The sequence below is a fragment of the Lutra lutra genome, chromosome 3, assembly GCF_902655055.1.
Source record: "Lutra lutra chromosome 3, mLutLut1.2, whole genome shotgun sequence".
Classification (NCBI taxonomy): domain Eukaryota; kingdom Metazoa; phylum Chordata; class Mammalia; order Carnivora; family Mustelidae; genus Lutra; species Lutra lutra.
The window spans coordinates 67442461-67462914 of NC_062280.1; the positions used below are offsets into that span (position 1 = coordinate 67442461).

At 40.5% G+C, this 20454-nt stretch overlaps 1 protein-coding gene across 1 annotated transcript in view; it reads left to right on the forward strand.

Moving 5' to 3' along the window:
* The first annotated feature begins 2848 nt into the window (after positions 1–2848).
* Positions 2849–20454, forward strand: part of LOC125095117 (myosin-IIIb-like) — a 52078-nt gene continuing 34472 nt past the window's right edge. The window contains exons 1-2 of the mRNA XM_047721107.1: positions 2849–2976; positions 20043–20226. Of these exons, the coding sequence (XP_047577063.1) occupies positions 2900–2976; positions 20043–20226 (261 nt within the window). The 5' untranslated portion in view covers positions 2849–2899. The remainder of the gene's footprint in view (positions 2977–20042; positions 20227–20454) is intronic.

Sequence of the window (20454 nt, forward strand, 5' to 3'; positions counted from 1 at the left end):
CTCAGCCATTTGCAGGGGCATGTCCCTGCCTTCAGATGGTTCACTTTGAACTAATAAGTATTGTTAGAGGGTTGAGGGAGGAGGTGGGGAGGTGGGAAGGAAAGCAGGATAAATTACTGGGACCCTATAATCTGGAAGGGCCAGGGAAAAATCTCTGGCAGAGTTGGTTTAGCTTGGTCCTCTTGACCAGGCAGTCAGCAACCTTTGAAACTGTGTCCTGCTGCCCTTCTTGTTCTGCTCTTTTCCGAGAAAAACAGCTGGCATCAAATTTTAACCCTCTAGGCTGCCTGAAAGTTCCCCCCATCGATTCATCTTCATCTCCTGATTATGCCTCTGGCTCTCCTCCTGGAACCAGGTCTTCTTCATATCCTGTTACATTCATTCATTTATTCATCTGGCACACAAATGGGATGACCAAAAAGTTCAGTCCAACTATACGATGCTGTAATTGTATAAGCCAAAATGTGAGCATCTGTTATGTGCACCATGAGGAATACAAGAACACAGAACACATTATCCTTATTCTTAAGATTCTTAATGACAGTAAATGGAAACACAAAAAGCTGCACTGACCAAAGGTGTACATCTTCATTCTCTAAACCGTGCTCTTGTAACTGCATTCTCTGAGTGCCGTTCCTGCCTGTGCACGATAATCCTTTGTACTTCTTCCTTCAAAACCATGCCTGTGTTTATCTACTCCAGGAAGTCATCCCACTGGAGCTCAGTCCCAGGTTGAATCGACTCTTCCTCAGAGATTACGGATGCAGCTAATGCAGAGTTACTTGGCTCTTGCTGTCTGCTGCTCTGCAGTCTTCAGCTTATTTCACAAGGGCCTCCATGCCACCTTGGCTGACCAGAAAAGGAGCTCACTGTATGCTGGCAGGCCCTGCTTTCCTGTTCCTAGCTCCTCCTCTGTCCTGTTAGCTGCGCACAGCCCAGGGTATGCTACTGAATGCTGTTGAAAGTCACTTTTCCTTCCTTGGGAAGCCAAATCAGAAACTCACAGGTGGGTCTGCCTACGGGCTTTGCTTAGCGCTTGACTTAGAAAAAGAAGATGTTTGTATCATGTCTGGAATGAAGGGGTAATGCACCCTCAAGTGGGGGGGAATATAAAGTTGGCGATATTACATGATGTGCACGTGGGGCTTGGGAAGATGGTTTTGATTCTGCTGCTTCTGCTGGTAGGAGACACTAAGCAGATCAGGTTCACAAGCCATTAGCATCATGTTAATCTTGGCTAGCAGGGAAGCAAAGCCACCAAGGATTTCGTAGATTTACCAGCCCCTCTCACAATAGCTATCTGAGCCCAACACCACTTGGAACCTCAGTCAGAAAAAAGTCCTCTGGTGACAATGTGTCTGTCATACATTCTGGTCCATACACTCCTCAAAGACACCATGTTCTGGCCATGAAGTGTTCTGCTGCTTTTTGGAGGACTGAGAAACCAATCTCGGATAAGCTGGATTCAGAAAATAGGTCATCGGTGTGAGTTGCAATTATTTTCCTTCCGGCTTGCTTCTGTGTTTCCTTTAGATTGCTTTTCCGCAAAGGGCAGGCGCAGCTGGCCTTGGCTGGTGTGCAGCAGAGGTGGGGGGGCTGGCGGAGGGGGGACACACCACCACTCTAGCCTCAGGCCTTTATGAGGCACCACCCAGATTCCTGGAGCTTCCAGCTTGCATCTATCTGCCTTTTGCCTGGGCTGTTAAATTCCCATTAAAGAGGAATTTAAAGGAGTGAAGAAATACCCTCCTTGAGTATTGATTTCTCTCTCTCTCTCTCTCTCTCTCTCTCTCTCACACACACACACACACACACACACACATCATTGTTCATAGCCACTTGATTTGCCACCTGCAGTTTATAATAGAACGGACGTGTGGGATTATAAACCACTTTATTTTGCACAGAATTTCTCAGCTTGAGGCCAAATTGAAGGGCATTAGTCATCAGTAATTTGCAGTTATTTTTAATGTATTTCACTCGGAAAGGTTTAAAGTAGCTAAAGCTAAGATAAAGTTCCCCATGCTTTGGTGAGGAAGTGAAAAACCTGATCATTTAGTTAATCATTGGTCATAGCTGTGGTTGTGTATTTTTCCTAAGTGAGTGCAACATCGTGACTGATTTGTGATTTGGTAACATGGCAATTTGAATGATAGTAAATAAATTCAATTATGCCATGACTCTCCACCCCTACCCCCAATATTTGTATAGGTTTAAGGTTTAAAATTCATAGAATGTTAGAGAAGGGAACTTAAGAGATCATTGGGATCACCTTGGGTGCCCTGTAAAATGCTAGTTCCCACCCTGCCTAAGATTCGGTGTCAGCAGGCCTGGGTGTGAGCAAGTACAGTGAGCAGTGCCTGCAGGAAACTTTGAGAAACAGTGATTTTCGTTCAACCACCTCATTCTTCAGAAGAGGAAACAGAGGCACAAAGAGATGAAGAGACTTAAGATATTTGCCGGGATCCCAGAAAGCTAAGCCTGCCGCTGCAGACCAGGTGTCCTGCTTTCCAATTCAGTGCAGTCCCTTGCTTCTCTTGCTCTGGAATTAGCCTGGCACCGTGCGGTTACTGGCTTTGTCCGCAGCAGCCAGACTTGGTTCCCTTCGCGAGCACGCACAGTGGGGCGAAGGGAGACCTTCCTCTTAGCCTTGCTCCTGCTTCCTGCCTCCCTCGTCGTGGTGGGGTGCTCGCGTAGCGCCTCTCCTTGCTCCCTCAGCCCATCAGGGCCACCTGCGCAAATGGAGGTCCAACGTAAGATTCAATAGCCGAGAAGCCCCACACAAACCAACTTTAGACTTTCTCTGCTGCAGCTTGGGACTCTGCCGGAAGAGCACCTCACAGAGCTCGCCTCCCTCCTCAGGCGGCGCTCTTCCTCACTCCTGTCCCAACTGTAGCCTATGGACGGCTGCTGGGGACGCCTCGCGGGACCCCAGCCCATCCCACACACTCCCGCCCACCCGCCTCAGGGTCCACCGTGAGTAAGGTGGTTCCAGAAGATTCCTCAGAGACCGAGGTAAACAAATGGAGCTGTGAATGGTGGGAAGGAGGTTTCCGAACTGCAGGGCGGGAAGGAGCAGGCGGAGGTTTTCGGCCCGGGAATAGCAAGGATAACCAAACAGCCCCGAGGTGGCAGGGAATGCCGCGTGCTGCGTGGACAGCAAGATGGTGGTGGCGAGTGAACCGCAGCAAGGGAGAGAGGGGTCTCTCGGGTCGCGGTGGGAGAAGGCTGGATCCTGTGCTAGGTGCAGTGGCATTTTACACAACTGTGAAAAGGATGGCATTCATAGCTGCGTGGAGAGCAGACTGGGGGAGGGCCGGGGGTGGGGTATTGCAGGAGGGGAGAACTGAAGTCGAGGACCGGAAGGGAGCCCGAGACTGTGGGCCAGGGGGGACGAGAATGGCCTGGTCTCCTCTAGGAGGTGGCCGTGCTGTGTTTGGTTCCGTGGCGGAGGGGCCTGGCTGAGCTGCTGGCGAGGAGTCTTTTTTCTCATTTGCTCAAAAGGCTCCTTGGTGGCTTGCGGTGGCCCTGATTGTGGGGCAGTGGTGGTGGTTGTGGCAGATACCCATATTCAAGAATTTGTATTTAGAGCAGAGCTGACAGGATTTATTGATTGTCCACAGGAGTGCTGATTAATTACTTACATACAGGTGAAATAATTTGGAACTTGTTAGAAAAAAAATCTTGCAAATTTGAAAGATTTTCTTCCCATCCATATATAGCCTTCAATGATTGGATCATATAGTTTTCCATTTTGATCCATGGTGTAGCTTGTTGACTCTCTTAATCAGTTTGGTCTGCTACAATAGAATACTGTAGAGTGGGTGGCTTAAACAACAGAAATTTATTTCTCATCATTCTGGAGGCTGTGAAATCCAGATCAAGGTACCAGAACAGTTGAGTTCTTTTGAGAGCCCACTTACTGGTTTACTTTGTCCTCACATGGTAGGGAGAGAGCACTCTCTCTAGTGTCTCCTTATAAGGGTAGGAAGCCCATTCATGAAGTCTCCACCCCCATGACCTAATGACCTCCCAAAGGCCTCACCTTCAAATACCAGCATATTGGGGATTAGGGTTTCAGTATATGAATTTGGGGGTGATACCTATCAGTAAAAAAGTCTCATTTACCTGCCTAAAAATGCATCTCATTTGTGGAAACACTTGTACTTTACAAAAACCACAGTAGCTGAAACAGCATTAATAAATAGAACACATTCTGTAGAATCCTTATTTTTACTTAGAAAAATAATTTTAGTTTTCTGTGGTGGAATCTTATGTTCCAAGGTGAAAAGTCATTGGTCATACTCTATGGAGTAAATCAATTGTAAATAAATAAGTAGATGCAAAAATAGTATCTGTAGCAATTAATGCTTAGAGGAAATAAACAGGATTATCTGAGAGAGAATAATAAGAGAAATTACATGGGATGGTTTTAACTCATCTCCACCATTGTTTCTCAAAGTAGGTGTGGAGTTGAGTGGTAAACTTTAAAATTACTTGAGGGTTCTTGATAAAAATATAGATTCTTCCACCCACTATTGACTCAGAATTGCTGGGAGTGAGCTCAGAATATGCATTTTAAATAAGTTGCTAAGGGATTTTTATGGGTGTTCCTGGGTCCTCCCAAACTCTCCCAACCATGGTTCCCATCTTAAGTCCCCCATTTTCCATTCTCTACTTTTGTTCCATCTGCCCAGCTAGCCTACTCATCTGTGTGTATCCAGCTCTAGTTCCTCTTAAGGCCTGAGTCAGATGCCATCCCCAGATCTTCCTGGCTGGATGGACCATCCCCCTCCTTATAGTTAGACTATACACTAACTATAGTGTATAGTCTGCAGTCCATAGTGTATACTTATTGCTGTATAGTAACTTGCATTTAAGCTGTATCCTTTCACTGTATGAACCATATGCTAGGTCAGGACTGAGTCTGATTCATTTTAAAGTCTTTCAATGGCTTGCTCAGAGTGGGTATTCAAGTATGCATTTTGTGGAATGTCTGGCTAAGCTTAAGCCTAGCTCTCTTTGGACTTTGTATTTTTACCACTTGACCGTGTTCTAAATGTCTCAACTATAGTAGACCAACTTTGTGCTAAGAACGGACAACCAATTCTTTGCTCAAGTTCATGTTCTAAAAGGCAACACTGAAGAGTGATGAGTGAGAATGCAGGGATTTCTAGCCAGCCGCTGTGGATGCACCTGATAGCCTGTTTTAGGAAGGCTCCCAGTGGCTGTGTAATTGAATGAGGGTTCCCTACAACCGATGTATTCAACAAGACATCATAGATAGGGTGGAAAGAGGCTTCCCAAGCACTTTGCTCTGAAAAAAAAAAAAAAAAAAATCCATTGTGATCACACCTGCTGGAACTGAAGAAGGCGTTGCTCCTTTTTTTCCTGCTAATAATAACTTGGACTGCTCTTAAGGGATCTTCAAGTGATACCTCCTTCAGTCTACTGTCTGCATAGCTACCAAAGTAACCTAACATAAATTAGATCATGTCCCTACTGTTCAGATTCCACTAATGGCTTTTGATCTCGGTTTAAATAAAAGCCAGATCTTTAACTTACAAAGGCTGATAAAGACCTATGTGATTTATCTGCTCCTCCCTGTCCCATATCTCTCTGATTCCACCATCTATTTCTCTCCCTTGGTTATTCCAGTGCAGCCACAACTGGCTTCTTTCTATTCCTCGAATATGCTGAGTAAACTCCTGCCTCAGGGCCTTTGTGCTTACTGTATTCTGTATCTGGAACAGTTTCCCCCTAGATTTTACTCTTCCATCTTTTTCCTGTCATTTCTTAAATGTATCCTGCTCAGTGAATATTTCCTGGTCCTGCTACCACCTTGCCTACCACCCACTCTGACTTTCTAGTCACCTTTTCTACTTTATTTTTCTCATAGAAGTTGATCACTACCTATCATCTATATATTATTTATTTATTTATTATTTATATATAAATATATATTATATATTATATGTAAACATATGTAATATATTGTATATAAATATATATATAATATCTCTCTCTATATATTATTTATTTTGTTGATTTTCTCTCTCCCCCTACTAGAATATAAGCTCCGTGAAGGTGTGGTTTTGGTCTATTTTGATCATTGTTGTATCTTCAACACCTGGAAATATGCCAGATAAGTAGCAAATGCTCATTCAATACTTATTAAAGCAATGAGGCAGAGTGGGGTAAACAAAAAGATTTAAATCCTGGCTCCCATCTTAACTTCCTTAAGTTCTCAGTATATCAGTTTTCTTATCTGTAAAATAGGAATAGTAGTAGTTATTGCCTCATGGAGCTGTGCCATCTGGTATAGTGTCCAATGTCCAGTACTTACTCAGTAAATGTTCCCTACAATCGATGAGGTTTTATAGGTTGTAAAAAGTATCTAGTAGTGATATTCCTCTTTTCCAGCTAGCAAATTTTTCCAAAAGGTAATAATAAATGATATATTTTGTGCTTCCTATTTGCTGGGACTACCACACAACTTTAAGTGGTGAGTACTTTCATTATTTCCAGTTTATGGATGAGGAGACCAAGGCACAGAAGGGTTGAACATTTCTTCCCTTGCCAACATAGCTAGTAAGTATAAAAGCTAGGACTTGATCAGTCTCGGGACTAGAGACCATGTTCTTTACCTTAATTTTCACTGCTTCTCACTCAGTATGTGCATGAATGAAGCTCTTGGGAAAGAGATGAAAAGGAGTCATTGTCAGTTGACTTACTTCCTCCATAGCAACATGAGGGGTTCAAAGATGGATAGTGCTGGGTGTTCTTCTCACTTCTTTGGTGGAAGTAATTCTTTTTCTCCAGCCAGATATGATCAGGACTCATGAATTCCCTCTCCAGATACCCATGACCCCTCTGTAGTGCCTTTAATTTATCCTTCTTACCTGGAAGCAGTGCGGGGATGTTTTTGGTTGTCACAATAGAAAGTGGCTGGTACATAATGAGCTGGGACACACAATTCTGAAATATATGGAATAGCCCTGTACAATGATGGGCTTTCTTATTGAAATGCCCAAAATGTCTCTGTTATTTTTTCTTTTTTGAATGTCTTTCACACAGCCCCCACTCCGCTAATCCAAGGCGTATACTTTCTTCAAGGATCAGCTGAAGTCATTGCTTTGAGACTCCAACATTCAGCACTCCCTGTTTAACTATACTCAGTCTCTTCCTTTGTTTCACAAATGTTCGTTGAGTGACAGCCAATGTAAATGCAGAGGGGATTCATATGAATTAGACAGTCTCTGCCTTTATGGTGCTTGGGACCTCATTTGGCAGTTGAGGTTTATTCACAAAATGACACCACAGACCCGCTTATCATATATGAGCACTATAGAGTTTCAGAGGAAAAGTAGCTGCCTATTCATGGAGGGATAAGGGAACATGAGCTGGCTCTTGAAGGGCTGGTAGGATTTGTGATTAATGGATATTGTGGAATGAACACTCTGATGGTAGAAATCATTTGGGCAAAATTACATCCAAGGATGATTCAGGAAATGACAGGAGGGTTGGTTGAAAATCATCATAAGCTTGATACAGAGAAATGAAAGGAGTTTTAAGACAGGAAAGGAAGGCTGCATTTAGGTTGCTGAGGTCTTAAATATCTGACTGAAGAATTTAGACTACAATGAATTTATCATTGAAGTCATCACAGGTTACTTGTTTAAACAAGGTTGTGACATGAGTGAATCAATGATTTTGTGTGTTTATCTGCAATGATATTTATAGTTAAGAGTGCTTATGAGTTGGGATGGTGGAATTTTGAGTGTTGTTGTTGTCGTATTTTTCTTCATTTATTTTTCCTCATTTTCTTAGTGCTCTATGAAACTACAGCTGTTGTTTTTTAATTAGGAAGACTTTATTGGTTCTTAAAGTTCTGATTTTTAATCTTGTATTCAACAATTTATTGAGCACTTATACAATGGGTATTTGCCTATGAGGCATAAAAAATTATGAAGGCATGACCCCTGTTCTCTAGGAGACCACTTGGAGAAGACCAACATGGGATGTGTAAATGTCAGGCATTGTGGTAACTGCTAGAAAAGAGTATTGATACGGTGAGACCATAAAGGAAAGGTCACCTCTAATGGGAAGATTAGGAAAGGCCTCCTAAAAGAGATGGCATCTAAGCTGTACTTGAATGGTTCTATGTAGCCTTGTACAGGTAGGTTGTTAAGAAGTCAGTTCCTAAAAATGGCTCTAGTCTCTTACCAACCTTTACAATTTTATCACATACTTGCTTTTATGTTAGTTTGGAATTATACTGTAGTGTGTTCATGCTTATATGGTGTTTTCTTTTTTGAGGTGTCTCTGGGTGTTTATTATATTTGATATTTGTGTAACTTTCCCCTTACTCTAAACTTTCACTGTTTACTTTTCTGATTTCTTTTTAAAAATTATTCTCTGGGTTTAAAAGCGTTCCTCTATGATTTGTAATTCATACAGAGCTTACTATAACATTTAGACAAAATATTCTGAATAACATATGCAGAGATGGCAATCTTTTTCATAAATTTTCTCACAAGTAGAAAAACTTGTTGGACAAGTTTCTATTTAAATCATACTTGCTAGGCCTGACTGACTGCAGGAGTTTACCAGGTACATGCTTCAGATTGCTTCATTTTCAGCAAGGTAAGGCAGCACCTCTACTGTGGAATAAAGCAAGGTATTCAAAAAGGGTACAGGCCAGGCTCCTTTGGGGTTGTTAGAAATTAAAACTAGCTTGTGAGGGACGTAAATTTGCTTGTGAGAAGAGGCAGCTTCTTAGAAGAATGCCGTAGGAAATTTCATGGATGTATAAGGACAGACAAAGCTTAGCAGGCCTCAGAGTGCCTGGATTTAGAATTGGTAGTGAACCCCCTTGCCAGTCCTCTTTTTAGTATGGTCCTTTTGGTTTCTTCCTTCTCTGTTTTCCTCTGCTTCTCAGACAGGCTTTTACAGCTTCACATGGTTTCTCTTCTCCCATGACCTCAGCAGGCATCTGGGCTAGAATGATCTCCTCTGTAGAGAGCTCTTATTTGCTTAAAAAAATGGTTTAGCTTTTCAAATAAAATAATATATGCGCTAGCCAAAAAAAAAAAAAAAAAAAGAATGAATAGTATAGAAAGGTCTAAATTTTCCAAAAATTATATTAATCTTTACCTTTTCTAATTTCTCTGACTCCTGGTACCTCTTCCTAAAGTTTAAGAGTTTTTTTTGTAGCTTTCTGGAAAATATGTATGTAAAGATACAGATATATAGATACACATAAACATACACATAAAATAGTTATACATGTAAATATTCTTTTTATTTACACAGAAGTTATCTTTACATGATGTTCAATAATTTTTAAAAACTATAATTTTTTATTTTGTTATTTTTTTCCATATTAATTGACACAAAATTTATTTTCTTTCTTTTAAATGGTTACATGTATTTGGATAGTATTTCATTTTATGTAATTATTATGGTTTATTACATGATTTTTTTTAATGATGGAGCTTAAGTTTGTATCTGGTTTTCTATTAGAAACAATGCTACAATAAACATCCTTGTATATTTATCTAGTGGAATTTTAAACTTTTACATTTGTTCTAGGCTCAATTAAAGTTAATTTTTGTATATGAGAGAAAAAGGTATATATACCTCTTCTCTTTTGGTATATGGCTATATAATTGTCTCAGCATTTTTTGTTGAAAACTTTTCCTTTTTAGTAATACAGATATATTATTGATGTTAAAATATTGACCTTGTATTTTATAATTTTGATAAATTCACTAATTCTAGTAGCCTTATTATAAATGCTATCAGATTTTTTATGTAGATGAACATGTCATCTGCAAATAAAGTCCATTTGTTTCTTCCTTTCTAATCTCCAATGTGGATGCTTTTAATTTCTTTTTCTTGCCTTAATTGCACTGGTTTCCCTGTAATGTTAAACAGAGGTGATGAGAGCAGACATCCTTGCCTTGTTCTTGATCTTAAGGTGAAAGCATTCAGTTTTTCACCTCAAACTGAAGGTGAAATAAACATGTACATGATGGGAACGTGATGGGAACTCTAGGTTTTTTGTAGATGCCTTTATTAAGTTGAAGACGTACATGTTTATTTCTGCTTTGCTGAGCATTTTTTAAAAAATCCTGAATGGATGTTGAATTTTGTCAATTGCTTTTTCTGGATGTGTTGAGGTGATCATATGGATTTTCTTTTTTAGTCTGTTAATATGATGAATCTAAGTTTCCTTCTTTGATTAAAATTAAATTTAAAATTAAAAAGTACTTGAAAATAAGTTTTATGTTAGATATATCTATAACTATGTTGTTATAGATATATATATGTAGATATCTATGTAGTTATAGATATATATGATATGTATCTGATGGGTTAGCCATATTGATTGTATTGTGTATATTTCTTATTACTTTGTCTCTTCTTGTTCTGTCATGGTTAACCATGTCTATTGCTATTATTGTCTTTTGTTGGTTTCTTCTAGGGTTTTTTTTTAAATGAATTTCATCACTTTGTTTTGGTGGTGATTTATAACATGTGTAAGTACATTATTGACTTAAACTTTAGTGATTCTAATAGTGTGTAGAACATTTCCTGGTGCATAGTAATTGCTTACTTATTATTACTGAATGTATAAATAACACTTTATGTTCTTTAATAGTTTTTGCCTTGAATTTGCTCCTTTCTGATATTAAGATTATGAATTTTTTTCTTTTTCCTTACCATTTTCCTGGTTTATCTTTGATGTCATTTTTACTTTTAAACTTTCTGAGTTATAAAGAGTCTCTTGGAGAGTTTATTTTAGATGTGGATCTCTACAGTTTGGTTTGTTCTATATTTCGGCCTCATTAAGAAATATATTTATTATAAGATGAATACTTTTAAATTTACATTATATTTTGTTTTTCTTTTATTTTTTTTAAAGGATTTTATTTATTTACTTGAGAGAGAGAGAGGACACATGTGATGGTGGTGGGGGTGCGATCCAGGAGAAAGGGATGAGCAGGCTCCCTGCTGAGCATAAAGCCTAGGATCCTGACCTGAGCTGAAGGCAGACACTCAACAACTGAGCCACCCAGGAGCCCCATATTTTCTGTTTTTTAATGATTCCTTCATCCCTACCCCCAAACTCATCCCTTACCCTATGGATTGTCTTTTCTTTGTATGGTGTATGTATGTGTCAAATGTGAATAAGTGTACTTTTTCATGATAATGTTGAAAATTTGTAGTCTGTTTTTTGGTGTTTTAGAGATTTCTTTTATAAATTTACATAGTGGTTTTAACCTCTACTTATCAATTAATCAATTATCTGTTGACTACTTACTGAGATGGATAAGAAAATTATCACATACACTTTGTCCTTATTTTTGCTGATATTGTTATTTTACTTGGTTAACTTTAAAATTTCAAATACTTAAGTCTTAATTTCTTGATTTATCATCTTTATAAGGAAAGAAATGTTAGGAAATTCTACCTTTATTTTTTCTTCTACCTCTCCCCAAGCTGTTGAATTTGGTTTATTATTGCTTTTTATTGTTGAAATGTGTAACATTGCCAGTATGAAATAAATGTACTTCATACTGTCGTTTAACCTAATTTCTAAATGTGTCTAGGTTCAGTTCTCCCTATCAGACTTTTTACTAGAGCTCCACATTTATCTCTTGGTTTTCTGGATTTGGGGCTCAAGTCATTTTTTTGTTTTGTTTTGTTTTTTCAAGTGAGACTCACAGAGTCATTGAGTTATTGAGTCAGAAAATGTCTGTTGTCTTTATACTTGAACAGCAATCTGGCTAAACGTAAAAATACTTGTTCAAACCTTTTCTCCTTCAGAACTTTGTACACATAGATTATGTATTTTTTTGTGTTAAGTATTGAGTGTTGCTGTGGAGGGCAGCCTGAGAGTTTGTTTTGTTTTGTTGTTTTTGTTTTATTTTGGGGTAACTGAAAAATTCTCTCTCTGCTGTGATATTCAGGAACTATATCAGGAAATGTCCGTCTTTCTAAGACCTATTCATCTTGTTCCCTGATGTAGAGGTATTAGGCATTAGGTGCAGTCATGGTTGATGGATACTGGTTTTGCTCTTCTTTCTGAAATATTGTTTCAAGTGCTGAGCTAAGGTCATCTCACCTGGCAGGAGGCATCTTTCCTGCATATTGTTGGAAATGCAGTTTGTTTTCGAATAGAACCTGGTTATTTCTTCTACTTCCTTTTAATGACTCATGGAGCCTAGTTTTGAGTGATTATGCAAGAGTTTCTTAATAAATTCTTATTGAGTATATAAGTGAATGAGCCTTGATTCATTTCCCTGCTGTTAATTCTCCCTCTCTGATTACTTCTTTTTAGATAAAGAGTGTTGCTAAGGTTTTTTTTAGCATTCTATCTACTCACCATCTCCAAAACCTACCACGCTTCTGGGAGAAGAAAGCATGGTTGAGCACAGCAGTGACTATGGGATTTTCTATCTCTCACTTTCCCTGAATGCTGCTTTTCAAAGATTATGGCATGAAATTTTATCATTTCTTTTATTTAATTGCTGCTAATATGTTTTTGTTTTGTTTGCTGGATTTCAGCTTTTTGTTGTTAACATTGTTCATGCACTTAGATTTAAGGAAGGTCAGTACCTGACTTCATTTCTCCATTTTGCCCCAGAAGTCATAAGGGTTTTCTAAACAAGTTTAGAACCTCAAAAGCAGAGTTGAGTTTGTTACTCTTACCTATATTTGTTGTAGAACCTAATCAGGGGTTGCATACAATGAGCATTTAGAAACTACTGAATGCACAGGACTAAATTTTATGGTAATTTTGTCTAATGTATGACCTATTATTGAAAGAAGGGGAGATAGTGTACAACCACCTTGGAATATACGAGGTCTAGCTTTGGATTAATCAAAGAAGCGACAGGTAAAGCACAAAGAAAAAGCCAAGGCCCTGGAAAAAATGGCCACACTTCAGAATGAGGATGTTTAGTGCTCACTTCAACGCTGGAAGAATTGAGATCATCTATTTGTTTTTGACCCCATGTTGATGCCAGCTCTTAGAGCCTCTGAAAAGATACAGGTGAATGAACAAGGAATTTGTCAAGAGCATTTTCCTCCTTTGGATTAGTTTTTTTCCCCCTTCCTCAGTAAACACATCAGTTTTAAGGGCATCATGTGAAATTTGTTCCATCGGGTCCTTTTATTGCCAGAGTCAAAGCTCACCTTAGACTATTCTTCATTTTCTTTCTAAGCCTTTTATCAGCTGCACAGGGGCCGCCCACACAGCTAGTTAGTACGCATTTCTCTCTTCTTTTATGTGACTGTGTTTTTAGCCTTGGGCAAATTCAACTTCATGCCATTGGGCAGTTTCTTTTTCAGGGACGTGATGGAAGGGTTTATAGATCTTTGTGGTGATGAGTCTTTTTGTTCATTTCAGTGTCTGTAAATTGATGTTCCTTCCTTTTTCTTTCTTCAGAAAGAAAGAGCAGGAGTTGGATGGACAGAAGAAGGTCACTTGCTTCTTCTGCCTATTGATTTTCCTGTGTTGTTCAGCAGTTCATTAGTTATTCCTAACTATGGTTCTGTATTTAATGGCAGTTTGGGCTGGGACATCAGCCACAGAGGGGCACTGACTGTGCCTCGGTCAGCGGAAGGGGGAATGAGAAGGTGACTTTCTGACAGTCTGAGTGTTGGTGCTTTAGTGTCAAATTCTGGGGTATGTTTTTGTTGGTTAAAGGTTTATTGTTTCTTACATGAATGAAGTGCTAGTCTACATGGGACTTTGAGACTTTTTAGAATATTATCAAGGGTGGTGGTAGGGAAACTCTTCAGGGAGGTAGGGTTGACCAGGTGTATAAATTCCAGAATGTACACTGACATGCATTAGTTAAACTGAATTTTAAAAACTTCATTATGGAAATTGAAAAACATAGGAAAGTTAATAGAATATAACCTTGAACTCCACCCCCGCCCCCACCATGTACTCGGCTTCAATAATTACCACTCATGGCCAATGTCTTGTCATGTATACCCCTTCTTATTTTTTCCTCATATTGTTACACCTGTTAATATTTCAGTGTGTACTGCTAAAAGGTAAGGAATCTTTTTTTTTTTTTAAGATTTTATTTATTTGGTAGAAAGAGACAGAAAGGAGAGAGGGCACAAGGGAGAGGGAGAAGCAGACCCCTTACTGAGCAGGGAGCCCAGTGGGGCTTAATCCTAGGACCCGGGATGATGACCTGAGCAGAAGGCAGATGCCTAACCGACTGAGCCACCCAAGCAGTCCGATAAGGAACCTTTTTGAAAACATAGCCACAGGGGTACCTGGGTGGATCAGTGGGTTAAGCCTCTGCTTTCGGCTTGGGTCATGATCTCAGGGTCCTGGGATCGAGCCCCGCATTGGACTCTCTGCTTCCCCTCTGCCTGCCTCTCTGCCTGCTTGTGATCTCTGTCTGTCAAATAAATAAATAAAATCTTAAAAAAAAACAAACAAACCCACAAATACAATTATAACAACTAAAACAAAATTAAAAATTCCTTCCTTAATAATCATTAAATAACTAATTGGTGATCTGAGTATCTTATAAATGTTATAATTTAGTGTTTTTTTGGTGAATCCACATTTTATTTCACAGTTGATATGTATTATAAGCCTCTTTTAATCCTGAGGTTATCCTTCTCAATTTATTTTTATTTGCAACTTATTTTTGGAGAATATTGGATCATTTGTCTTGGAGAGTTTCTTGGAGAGATTTAAGTCTGCATTTTGCTTATTGTACACAGACTGTATTATTTAACATGGGCTCTGCCTTTTTTATTGAAATACAGTTGACACACAGTGTTACATTAGTTTCAGAGGTACAACATAGCGACTGACAGTTCTATGTACTATGATGTGACTATCCTGCTCTTTTTTATTCATGTAAATTGGTAATTAAGAAGCTTGATGAGATTCGGGTTTAATTTTTTTGGCAATACCATTTCTTAGGTAGCGGGATATTCTTCCTTTAGGAAGCCTAATGCCTGACTTTGTGTATATGTATGAAACTAGAAATCTGTGGAATCATGTTTGACAAAACCGAACTATGGAATATTCCATAGCTTATTATTTTTTTTTAAAGATTTTTTATTTTTTTATTTATTTGTCAGAGAGAGAGAGAGAGAGCGAGCACAGGCAGACAGAGTGGGAGGCAGAGGCAGAGGGAGAAGCAGGCTCCCCACAGAGCAAGGAGCCCGATGTGGGACTCGATTCCAGGACGCTGGGATCATGACCTGAGCCGAAGGCAGCGGCTTAACCAACTGAGCCACCCAGGCGTCCCTCCATAGCTTATTTTTTAAAGTACTTTGTCTGCTGATGATTGAAACCCAAACTCCTGAGGAAGTCTAAACATTCAATTCTGATAAGATAAAACAGCCACTGAGCTATTACTTTACGGCTGTATGGGAAACTCCTCACTGTAGTGTGGTGTGTAACCTGGGCAAGCCCCCACTTCTGGTGGGAAGAGGGATCCAGAACAGCTGCTCTCTGGTGGTGTGAGCCCTGTCCCTGATGTTAACTGCAAGCAGCAGTCATGTTTGGTCCATTAGTCCTCATCCACAGAAAGATATTCTCAACTACCATAAGGGGATGTGACTTCTGACCTCTGCAAGTTTACCTCCTCACAACAGAACAAAACAAGAAAAAGGACAATTATTCTTAACTTCCAAGAGACTGTGTTAACATAAGGGTAAAGTCTCTTACTAAATCAATGAATCTGTCTCTCCTTTGGCTTAAATAGTGAGAGGTTTGGCTGTCTCCTAGATAATTGGCTAATAATGTGTGACAAAGATAGGAATATATTCCTTTAATATGATATAACTGCTTTTCACACAATGCACAACCAGAGAGTGTTCGTCGAGTCTTTGCTTTAGAGCAACTGCACACATAGACATGTGAAGGCTGATAGGACTTCTGATTGGTTTGTGAGCTGCTCGAGCCTACCCTGCGCTGAGAACTGTATCACTTTCTTCTGCTGAGACAGACTAGTCCTGTTTGTCTTTTAAAGACAGTAGCCTGTATAACCTGAGTTTTGTAGCCTCCTGAAGTTGCCCCTTCATTTCTAGTCCAAATAAATGACTGGGGTCCTGTTTCAGGACTTGCAGGAAGCCCAGGTGCCCCTGCAGGGACTTCTGAGGTTCTGCACAGTCCTGAGGTGTCGGGTTCATCCCTGTACTCATGACTATTTCCATGAGGTCCAGCTCTGTCACGCCCCAGACACAGACAGAGGCAGAAGTGTGGTCTCCCCCAAGGTTAACATTCTGACCAGGAGCAGCTTTTTGGCTCTCAGCAGGGCTAGTCCAGCTGCCCCCTGAGAGCAGATTACCACCACGTTTATAGAGCTGTATAAGCAGCCACCGTTGGGGCTATTTAATCAATTGTCAGAAAGTTGATAGAGTCAGGTATTGATTTTAAAGAGAGAAGGACGGGCAACTGTATTATTGTGCAAATGTTCTGTTGCACATTTATTTAACCTTATCTGTGGATGCCCAGACAGATGTGATGGGCATGGCGGTGGAACCTGGTCCTCCCTCCGTTCACCATCATTGGTGCTAACTGTAGATGAGTTCCTCCAGGTAAGTTGTTTTTGTTCTATGGGGAGCAGAGATTGCCATCCATTAGGTCTGTGGGGCATTTAGGCTCCATGTGATTGGGAGTAATCCCACCACAGAACTTTTAAATATTTGGTGCAGTTGGTCAGACAGGACCTTTGTTAACCAGCTGACTCCCTTCATTCTATTCTGTGGGACAAAGATCACAGGATCAGGCCCAGGGAGTCCTGGATTCCCATTCTTGCATTGCCTGTAAACAGTCATGACACCAATCTGGGTTTTATTTTCTTCGTCTGTAAAATGGGAGTGCACTAGTTTGCTAGGGCTGCTATAACAAAATTCCCCAGACTGGGTGGCTCAAACAATAGAATTTCCTCACCGTTCTGGAGGCTGAAGTCTGAGATAAAGGTATTGGCAAGATCTTTCTGTCTCTCTCCTTGGCTTGTGTATGACCATCTTCCCTCTAGGTCTTCACATGGTCTTTCTGTGTATGTCTGTGTCCTAATCTCTTATAGGGATACTGGTCATATTAGATTAGTGCTCTGCATATGACTTCATTTTCCCTTAATTACCTCTGCGAAGACATCTCCAAATATAATTATATTTGGAGGTACTGGAGGTTAGGACTTCAACATATAAATTTGGGGGGGGATACAATTTAGTATATAACAGGGACTAAGGGGGGGTGGAGTGGGGATGCTTGAACAGTGGTTTTTTTTTTTTTTTTTTTTTTAACTAATGCTCTGAGGGGGCTTCAGAGACTATCTCAGTTTTCTGAGTTCTGAAAGGCTTCCCAGGACATAGGATTTTCAATGCTAAAGCAGTCCTAGGTGAACCAGGATGGTTAGTCACCCTACATGTCTCCCATGGGGACACAGGGATCCCCAGCCTGCCTCAGCCAGACCTGTGCTGCTTCTTTCAGCTTCATCATCAGCATCCTAAGTGAGATTGAATTTAACAAAAGGGTTTTATGGCCCCAAATCATTAGAAAACCACTTGATTCAGTGGCCTCTAGGGTCCTCTCCTGATGCCACATTCTGTGATTTCATTTCATTTGCACACACCAAATTCCAGCCATTTGTGTGAAACTATTAACTGATTGGAGTAAAACTAATTTGGTTCTCATTTAGTTCATGGCTAAAAGTGAGATAAAACAAAACAGGAAACCATTAAGCCTTGCCTATTCTGAAGCAGAACTTGGTACTATTCTTTTAGGATGGCAGCTGCCCTCTCTGGGCTCTCATTATGCTCACTTTATTCGCTCTCCATCTCCAAATCCTAATAGCAACTCTGTGAAGCGGGTTGCATCAGCAGTAGCAGCAGTTCCATGATGCAGATGAAGAAACCAAGGTACAGAGAGAAGAGTAGCCAGTTCACGTCTCAGGGTTGGTCAGGGAAGGGCCAGGATCATGCAGACAATTTGACTTGAGCACTACTGTCAGGACACTGAACCCGGATGGGAGTGTGCCGGCTGGTGGGGGAACAGAGACCACACTGGCAAGTGTACAGTGAGTCCAGCTAGCTGATGGGCCAGATTCTTCTCTCCAGGAAGCACATTTCACTACCCAGTACCCCCTGAGCCTGTCTGGCCTTGACCAGTACTCCAGGCTGGTCCAACTTTTTGCTGTTGTAGAAGCTAGGCCTGGAACAGTTCTCAAGGTGTTGAGAGGTTTTGGGGATCTCACGATAAAGAACACTGAAACACATCGAGACAAATTTATTTCCTTGTTCATTTTTTTTTCCTGGTCTTCTGACGATGTTAAGGAATACTTTGTGCTTGTCTGTAATTCCCTTCCATTATTTGATGATCTGTCTCCCCCCGCCTTTTTGTTTTGAAAGTGCAAGCATGGTCAGCAGCATCTGGCTGAACTTTTGAATAACTCTTTATTGTCTCGAGTGTAATCATCCAGTAAAAAATATTAAACATATTTAATAACTGATAGCATAGGTACTGTACAGATGGCAAAATAGTGAAACGTGGTAAGAAAGATTTTTTGTAAAACACTGGCCAGGAGAAAAGGCTGGAATTTATTGGAATCTTGAAATGAGCAGATGAAAGGCAGGAGTTGTTTGGGGTCCAGCCAGTCTTTTGGGGTCAGTTCCTCAGCCCAGGGTCAGCCTTGCCTGGGCTCTTGAGTTGGTGCTGATTGTAGGCTCCTTTGGACACTTGGTGTGCCTGCCAGGTGAGATCTGAAAAGACAGGTTCTTTCCGGCATCAACCCCATATTCACTGGGATTTTATTTTGTTTTGGTGATGGTTTTCATAATCTTTGAAACGGCCCTGTCATAAGCGGTAGGGATGAAAACTGGATTCTTGTACCAGGTCAGAAGGCTGCACCTTGGGAGGATGCAGTATAGAAAATAATCAGAATTAGAAGTGCAAATTGAGATGTCCAGGATGAGGCAGAAGTGCTCACGGTGGATGGCTACCAGGCCACTGTGTGGGGATTGGATGCCATGACTCTTGTTGTTGGAGCCAGATTGACCCCTCCCCTGCAATTAGAAACAGACCAGGTTTGAGACCCTTCTTCAGGGAGCAACTGAAGTTAAGGGGGCTTTTTTCATGGGATTAGTCCTGGATGACTTAATTTGCCTGTCAAGCTTCCCGCTGGCGCTTAAAGTACTTGAACTCCACAGGGCTGTGTTCTTATTAAATAGACAAAGCAAGTTTGCGGCTCCTGGTGAAGTACTCAGTGTGGTTCCCACACTAGGCTATTGCTATAGATAGAGTCTGAGCTTAACTAATCCTCACAGGACCCAAGACCTGGTCAGCAGTGGGTGCTGTACATTGATTAATGCCTGGTGGAGGCACCAGATTCTCCTTCCTAGCAGCCTAGACTTTGCACATGGAGGTTGGAGACTGGAATCCAGCGACCATCAGGGAGGCCTACTCATGGTTACCAGAACCTGAGCACGAAGATCTTAGACCTTTAGCTTTCAGACTCTTCCCCCAGTAGCAACCTTTTTGGTCCTTTGGCTCCTTCCTGTAGGGGTTATATAATCTTACCATTTATAATCATTGTTTTAAGAGATATATCAGAGTCATGTTGCCCACTCCTCCATCTTCTGCCCCCATTCCTTACGAAGGCTTCAAATACTTTTTTTGTAATCTACTTAGAAGGAGAAAATAAAAAGAAAAAAGTACCATAATGTTGCTAATTAAGAAATAAGAATATTCTTGTTCTGATGGGCGCCTGGGTGGCTCAGTGGGTTAAGCTTCTGACTTCGGCTCAGGTTATGATCTCAGGGTTCTGGATCCAGCCCAAATTGCGGGGCGGGGGGTCCATGCTCCGCTGGAAGTCTGCTTCTCTTTCCCTCTGTCCATTCCTCTGCTCATGCTCCCTCAATCTCTGTCTCTCAAATAAATAAAATCCCCCCCCCTTTTTTTTTTAAAGAATATTCTTGTTTTGAAAGCCCACTGCCCCCAATCCTGTGATCTGTTGCACATAACAAACTTTTTTCCCCATCAGGAAACATCTGTATGGATTGTTTCATTATAACCCCACAATGCTTGGACTTGAATCACTTCCAGATCCCACTGATACCTGGGAAATTATAGAGACCATAGGTAAAGGCACCTATGGCAAGGTCTACAAGGTAACCAACAAGAGAGATGGGAGCCTGGCCGCAGTAAAAATTTTGGATCCAATCAGTGTAAGTAATGGTAGTAAATTGCAACCACAATATAACTCATACACGTTAAGCTTTCAACTTCTTTCCTGGTTTTAGTTATGATTTTCATGAAACCTGGCATGAAATTCAAAATGAGTCATGATTTGTCAGCTTATTTTGAAGGGGATTCCATTTGGAGTTAAAAAATTCTTTGAATTTCTGTTTCTTGTCCACTTTACTGTTGTTTTGGTTTTGACCCTCTGAGTTCTT